At 49.9% G+C, this 8,087-nt stretch overlaps 1 protein-coding gene across 4 annotated transcripts in view; it reads right to left on the bottom strand.

Moving 5' to 3' along the window:
• Positions 1-3,787: 3,787 nt before the first annotated feature.
• The window catches only part of ACVR1 (activin A receptor type 1), a 48,234-nt gene continuing 43,934 nt past the window's right edge, over positions 3,788-8,087 (bottom strand). For all 4 annotated transcript variants that reach the window (XM_017736066.1, XM_017736068.1, XM_008634981.2 and 1 more), the window contains exons 9-10: positions 6,103-6,233; positions 3,788-5,108 (exon numbers count right to left, since the gene is read on the bottom strand). In XM_017736066.1, the coding sequence (XP_017591555.1) occupies positions 4,974-5,108; positions 6,103-6,233 (266 nt within the window). In that variant the 3' untranslated portion in view covers positions 3,788-4,973. The remainder of the gene's footprint in view (positions 5,109-6,102; positions 6,234-8,087) is intronic.

Genomic DNA, 8,087 nt, shown 5'->3' with positions numbered 1-8,087 from the left:
ACACAGGATCCAGGGGCTACGAGACAAGGCCATGACCAGCGAGAAGCTGCATCCACGGAGCAGGGCCCAGGCTCTCCTCCACAGGGAGGGACCTGAGGTCCCTCCTGCAGCCTCTTCCTCCAACATGAGCCACATCCAGCAGCACTCGGCCCTTCCTGGCAGGCCCTGGCTTCTGTCCTGGCACAGCTCCGTGGCTCAGGCACTGAAGGGTGGTGGGATTTTTCCTTCTAACTGGGAATGTAACGCCAGTGTGCTATTCCCAGGTGAGAGCACCTGTCACAGTACAGCAGTAGCTCAGCTTTGGATAAAACACTTACTTTTCCCGCATAGATCTTATCTTTAAAATGAGTTCTGTGTTTGAGATTCTCTCTCTATAAATGGAACAGCACCTGGAATGTCTTTGCTTCCCTTCTCCAGTGCCAACCACTGCACCAAGGCTGAGCATTTTGTACAGCAGACATTTTGCCTCACAGGGAAGAGAATTGTCCCTATCAAAACAGTTTAATCCAGGTAAATAAAATTCTGGAAGGCTTCATACGGATTTTTGATGGATAATTCCAGCCCAGAAGGCCCACAAGGGAAGTTCCAACTGAGGGGGAGGATGCCTTCAGTGACTTCTCTGCAGCAACACTAACTGGGGTGTGCAGCCTCAGGCTGCTCCCAGCAGCTGTCCATCCCCAGGACACCTTGAAGTGCCACATATTCCTGACCAGTAACAAACAAGCCTTCTGCATATAGAACCGCGGAATCACAGGATGGTTTGGGTTGGAAGGAACATTAAGGCCCATCCCACTCCACCCCCTGCCATGGGCAGGGATACTTCTGCTACCCCAGGGTGCTCCAAGCCCCATCCAGCCTGGCCTTGGACACTTCCAGGGATGGGGCAGCCATGGCCTCTCTGGACAACAGAGAAATCAACAAAGAAAAGCTACATTTCTTCCTGTACCCCTCTAAATCTAAAGCACCTCTGGTTGCATCCAGTCTTCCTCCTCTAACTGCTGGGGATTGTCCCCACCCACAGGACAGCTGAACCCCACGGGCAGTGCTACTCATTAGAGCTATTTTTCCACGCCTCCTCTCAGCAGGCTCTGATTCCCAGCGAGGCACCGCTCGAGCAGCTCCATCCTGGCTGGGGCAGTGCAAACCCGCCAGACACATGAATATTCAGCTCCAGCGAGGGAACTGCCTGTGCCATCGCCATAGAAATAAATGCAGCGACACCCTTACTGCAGCAGATTATATATAAGAATTCCAAATCTCTTTAGAAGATTAGATTTTGTGGAGGTACTAGAGGAACACTGATTAATGAACACGCTGGAAAAACAGCGTGGCAGGCTGGGGTATTCCCTTCACATGGAACCTCCCCCACGCCCAAGCCCTCACACCTCCAGGGAAAAGCAGCAACAAACGTTCTCCTGTGACTGTCCAGAGACGTGGAAATGAGGTTAAATCACACAGACTACAGATAATCCTTCCCTGGCTGTCACCGAGCTTTCCTTTCTCCATTCCCACGCCTGCCACACTCCAGTTCCCAGGAGAGAATGCAGCCACTCCTGCTGCCCTGGACAGCACAGACCTTGACTATCCTCAGCAGTAATTGTACATTAGGAAGGCACAGTGGTGAATGACTTACCCCAAGTCGAGGGCTGAGAACTTGCTAAGGAATTACTCCTAATGATTACTTTCCACTTCATTTTCTTGATTCACATTTGCCAAATAGTGACCCAATTCCAACACACACACTAGGCTAACACTTCAAATAGTTCAGTTCGCCTGGACCAAAAGTACTTCAGTAGCAGGGGGTGAAAGTGAAATGTGTTTAAAATAAACCCTGGATGCTTTGCTGTGCAGAAGGCAGTCCTCGGAGCAGCAGCACTGACCGTGACCTTGCCCAGCACATCCAGGAGTGCCCAGGACTCCCAGTACTGACAGACTCTGTTACCCTGCCAGTGGCTTTTCTGGATAATCTTTACTTAAGACAGGATAAAGAGTATTACTGGGGTGTTCCTATGGTTTGTGGTTTTATCCTTTAGTCCATTATTCCCTGTGTGTTCAGAGAAGGGCAATGGAGCTGGGGAAGGGGCTGGAGCACCATGAGCACCAGAAGGAGCTGGGAAAGGTGCTCAGCCTGGAGAAAAGGAGGCTCAGGGGCACCTTCTGGCTCTGCACAACTCCCTGACAAGGGGGTGGAGAGAGAAGTGTGCATGTTCTTGCTGCAGGCCCCATATCCTGCAGCAGCCCCAGCACAGCTGACAGCCAGTACCCAGCACTGGGGTTGGAAAAGCCAGATCCACAGGGACCACTGTGGAGTACATGGAGCTGCTCCCAACCCGCAGTCAGTGCTGTTCTAGAACACAGCACTTTGCAGAGGATGGCTACAATGCAAAGAGCTGGAGCAGGTATTTAACAGGACCATCTTCCTAATAGCCAGTAAGATGGTGAGACTTCGTGTGGCAGTGTTTGAAGGACGCAGCGCAGCTTCTGCCAGCACGGCCAGAGCTGTCACCAACCATCAGCACCACAGGTTGTCTCTCTCCTCCAAGCTCTGCACAGGAAAACACTGGAGAGGTGGAAACTCCAAGCAAAAACTTGACCATAAACTCCACACTCACACTGCACACAACTGCCACCTCTGCCTCTGTCCCCTCTGTCTGCAGTGCCACCTGCTGTCATCCTGGACTGTCCAGACATCCCTGCCGGCCTCACCCCAAGCACCTCCACAAAGAGCCCGCCTTGCTTCCCACTTGGCTCAAATCCTGTTGCCTGTTCCATCCCGTTACAGAAACGCTGGAGTCACACCAGGCACGGGGGATTGCAGAGCTTCAGGCAACGCCCACTATCAGTCACCAGCAATGCAGCTCCTCACCCTGCAGCTGTACTTGTCACCAGTGACCTCCATCCACCCAGCAGCTTCAGCCCACCCCCGATTCCCTTGTGCCACTGACATCCCGTCCCTCCCAGGCTGCACCTGTGTCCCAGTCAGCCCAGTACACAGCTCACACACACACACCAATTTAAAGCAAACCAAAACACAGTCAGGCATTTGAATTCCTGTTACAAACGAAGAGAAAAGTTCATCGGGTCCCACTTTTCCTATTTTTTCCTCATCACATACAATTACACAGTTAGAGACCTGGCAGCTGGTGCCAGCTCAGGCTGCTCTGCAGAGCTCCACACCACGCCGTCTCTCAGCCCCAGGCAGCACCTACCCCACACACTTGGCTCCTATTCCTACACTAGCAATGTGGAATGAGGCATTCCTCTTGGCTGGAACGGGACAGGGAGGATGGGGCTGAGAGAGAAGTTAGAGAGAGGCAGCAGAGCAGGACCTGGCAGACTTGAAGCGCTGAAGGGAACTCAGAGGAGTGTTTTACCCCAGAGAGAAATCGTGTCCAAGTGGCTGATCACTGCCCTAAGCCTTAGATCGCCTGGGGAATTCCAAGCCTACGAACAAAGGAGCTCTTTTCCAAGGATGAGAGGGCACTGCCACTTCCTGGACACTCCACTGGCCTAAGGAAGGAGAGGTGTGGAGAGACCCAGGCAGAGGGAACCCTTTGCTGCCGACAGAGCTGACCTCCTCCCCGCAGGTGGGGATCCTGGAAGGGGACTGGAGGACACGGACAGGGCCGGTGTCATGTCCAGGGAGAGCCCAGCACCTCCCTGCTGCACCTTTAGAGCCTCAGCACCTCGGAGGGGCAGGAGCACCGCCAGGACCCTGCAGGTACAGCCCAGGGTCCCCATGGCAGCACCTGACCACTGACAGCAGTAACACAACTCAAACACTCTGTGCTTTGACTTGAAAACATTCTATTTAATTTATACAAATAACTACTAAATAGAAAAAGTAGATTAAAACAAAATAGTTATTTTTCTGGCAGAGTTTAAATGCATATTATATAGCTTAGAAGAAATAAAATGCATTTTCCCCACAGCATTCATGACCTAATATTCTAGTTAACTCCTCCATTGCTTTCCTTTCCCAGATCAGTAAGATGCCAGACGCAAGGTCCTGTGGGAAATGGCTATATATACGTTCCATATTCCAACTGAAAATATGGTACAGACCACACACCTACAAATGTGAAGCACTTAAAATGTGACTATCAAGTTGTAATATGATAATACAGAAAACAATTCATGTTTCAGGTTATACGGTGTTACAAAAACGTCTGTGTAAGAAATCATGAAAGAGGCCACATAAAAATAAGCTTTAACTTTATGCACTTATTTTACAGTTTAAAAAACTGGCAAGTGCACTAGTAATAAATAATTTGCAAGTTTTGGATAAACAAGAAATTCCTAATGTTCAGCATTATTGTAAACATCAGTACACATGTAAAATGCAGCTAAAGTCTGACAGTTACATTTTCAGTTTACCGAATTCTTTTCCTATTACTCAGGCAGAGATCAATGCAGGATACAGCCAATCATATTTTTGGCAAGTCATGTCGTTAAAATTAACAGTGACAGTGCAAGTAAGGAATGCAAAGAATTCCTAGTGCAATAAAGAAGAGAAGCACAGGCAATATTGCTGATTAAAATTTACCACTTCCATGTGTTCACCCTGGGAGTGATTAGGAGAATTAAAATAAAATTTAAAAAAAAAAAAAAAAAGAAAGAAGAAAAGGGAAAAAAAAGGAAAACAAAAAACAACCCAAAAAAAAAAAAAAGAGAAAGAAGAAAAGAAAATAAAAGAAAAAAGCTGTTCAAAGCCATTGTTTAATGCCCTGATCTTGTCTTAGGATTTCTCTGTCTTCCTTCAGGCCACTACCTCAGCCACAGCACATCCAGCTGAGTCCTCAGCGCTCGCCCAGGTGTGGTCCGAGCAGTCCGGACGTCCCGCGGCCCCCCCAGCGGCTCCCCAGAACTCCCGCTCCAAGCAGCCCCTGGGGACCAGGGGTATGAACTGCCTGGCCAGAGCCCCCTGGGCCAGCCAAGTGCCTTCCTGTCAGGAGAGCACCACGACGAGAGGGTCAACAGTCAGCTTTCAGTTTGTCTAAGGAATTGTCAATTTTGGTCAAAGTCTTTTTGATGCGCAGGGCTGTCAGTCTGGCCGATGGGTTCTGGTACCAGCACTCCTTCATCAGCTTGGCAAGGGACGTCAACGTCTGGGGAAGAACAGAAACCACACAACACGCAGGTCAGTCCACAAATAACAAGCCAAGGAAGCACTGGCTGGGGCCAAGCACTCACACAGAGAGGTTCTACTGCCTAATGAATGCTCCATTTTCAGAGTTTCCCGCCATCTATCAAATACAGAGCTTTCATGTTTTGAAAATCTCCTGAAGTCTGATAACTTGATTAAACCAAGAGCACAACTGGCCTGTGGGCTGACTGGAGTGACCAGCTAGTGTAACTTCAAACAGTTGAGTGTTGGGAGTTTTTTCTAATTAAGAAAACACTACACAGAATTTCTCTTCAATGAAACCAACTCCTGCAGACCCTGGAAGGCAGCTGAGAAGGTGCAGAAGTTCTGCCTGTGATTTCATCATGCCCAGCAAGGTTTAACTGGCTGGGCTCCCAGCACAGGGCACAGCTGGCACCCAACCCTCAGAGACAGGCCCTCTGCCCTGCCCAGCCCTACAGATTTCAAACTGACTTCCGCAGCTTCAGGGGTAAGGACAGAACAGCTGGGCAGCCTGGAGAGGCCAGACTGATACTGATGAAGAAAAATAAACTTGAGCATCAGTCCTTCAAAAGGAACAACAGCCCCTATCTTGCAGGCAGGAGAGACCAGCATTCTGTTGTGTGTGTTGTAAGCCCTAGAAAGCCCTGGACTAGCTTCCAACCCCTTCACTTCCTCTCGGAGGGAGAACAACCGCCCAGGAAAAGCAGCTGTAAGAGATTTTGCTAAATCATATTCCTAAAAGGCTGATCTGTGACCAGCTCAGACCTGGCAGTCATCAGTTTGCTCAGTGCTCCCCAAGGCCAGGCCAGCACATCCCAACACCTGTACAGGTGTGTTGCATGCAACACAGGTGATGCTGCTGACGAGGCCCATCGAGATCATCTCCACAGCAAGTGACAACTGAAAAAGCTTCCACGACTATGTCAAAGACAGACCAGCACCTATCTGCTCCAGCCCCCCAGCACTATACTGACCGGGTCTGAGAACCATCTGTTGGGAATGTTGGGCCTCTGCTGATCCACACAGACCACTTTCCTCATGTCTTCAAAACTGGGATCATTCGGAACCAAGTCATAAAAGGGTGGTTTGTAGTCTTCCACGATACCTGGTGAGACACAAACAGACATTACTCCATGACTGTGCAAGTGAACAGCATTTCTGCAGGGACAGAGGGAACAGATAACCCACCCAAGAGGCACAAAAATCCTTCAGAAGTCAATCCTACACTGTCACGCAGCCTCTGAACAACAGAACAGCACTCACTGCCCCAGGAACAGCTTTTTCTACCCAAAATGTTAATTAATTGGCTCATATTGCAAGTCTGAGTATGAGCTATATATGCATTTTGCAGATGCTGGAGCTGAAAGGATGAGAAGTAATCCCTTGCCAAAAGGCCATGTTTTGTAACACATGCAGCTCCCCTGCCTACCACAAACTGGGACTTCTACCAGCAAATGGAAAAATGTAAGGTCTGCACTGGTGTTTCTAGCAGGTTCAACACACACTTTGGTGCTTTCATAATTCCTGAAAGAGTCCAGTAAGCATGTCAGCATCCACAGACCCTCAAGCTGGTGTTTCAAAGCATTTCATTCCTTGTTATGAAAACAGTAAAATCCCCAGGGTAACTGGCACCACATGCCATCACAAAGCCAAACACCAGAGAGCCCATGGTACCCAGGAGCTGAATGCATCTTCATAAAATCACAGACTGGTCTGGGTTGGGAGGGACCTTACAGCTCAACTCATTCCACCCCTGCAATGGGCAAGGACACCTTCCACTAGACCAGGTTGCTCCAAGCCCCATCCAGCCTGGTCTTGACACCACCAACCTGGCCATCTCCTAGGGTTTGGCACTGAAACAGGAGTTTGTGTGTGTGTGCTCCCCCAGCCCGTCACCCTGCTCACAGAACGCTGCCAGGCTGGAGCCCCTCTGCCTGCTCCCCAAGACACACGTGCACCTCTCTGCTTCCTCATTGGATCAGGCCCACAAACCATCTACAGGGAGCCCAACTTTCTCAGGAAGCCAATTTACAAACTGGTGTTCAAAGACAGGCATCTGGGTCAGCAGCATGGAAAAAGCTGAAGCTGATGAGGCCCTCTGTGTCCAGCAGGAACATCAAACGGCTGCTGCTGACAGCTGGGACCAACAGACCGAAATCCCACAGCCACACGTGAAACCCAGGAGAATCTCTGCTGCTTTGGATAGCCTGAAGCTGAAACGAGGTTCTCAATCTTTCCTACAGCAGTTGAATTTTAGTTTTCGTGTTCTATCGGAGATGAAGATCAAAGTTCCACAGATATTTTTATGCATAATCTGCAAAAATCTGTAAACCACTGTCTGCGATGATTAGTCAAAAAGGGAGAGAGTCTTCAGGAAATTACAAGTGCCTTGGAAAACAGTAGGGTAATTTGGAGACCTGGCTACCCAAGCAAGCCCATCAGAAGCACCAGGCAGCCTGCAGAGTTTGCCCAGTGCTATTCCAACATGGACAGACAAATTACACATGCTGCATACAGCAGCACCACCCACCCTCCTGCTCAGAGCAATTCCCCATTGCATTTCATTGCATTGCAACATCACCTGGCCTGAATTCCTAGCTTCACCCTTCTCCTGCCTCAGCCCAGAACCCAGTTTACTGTGAGTCCTCACCAACAGAGCCCGTCCTGCAGGTAAAGCCGGGGCTTTGCATGAGCCAAATGCCCAGCTCCAGCTACATCACACAGCTCTGAAGGCACTGCCAGGGCCACGAGGACGTTACACGTGAACTTTACCACTGCAGAGAGCGTCTGGCTCTCATTCACTGTTTTCATGTGGTCTTTCCCAAGCACAGGGCACATAACTGGCTGCTCCAGAGAAGACAGGCAGTACTGCAGACAAAGGAAGCAGGTCTGGCCTTTACTCCAGTAGTGCCTGTGGAATCCTCGGAGCTGCCCAGGCCGGCCGGGGCGGGGCCCCGGG

This window comes from Corvus brachyrhynchos, unplaced genomic scaffold (genome assembly GCF_000691975.1).
Source record: "Corvus brachyrhynchos isolate BGI_N302 unplaced genomic scaffold, ASM69197v1 scaffold45, whole genome shotgun sequence".
Taxonomy (NCBI): domain Eukaryota; kingdom Metazoa; phylum Chordata; class Aves; order Passeriformes; family Corvidae; genus Corvus; species Corvus brachyrhynchos.
This window is presented reverse-complemented; position numbering and strand designations above follow the sequence as displayed.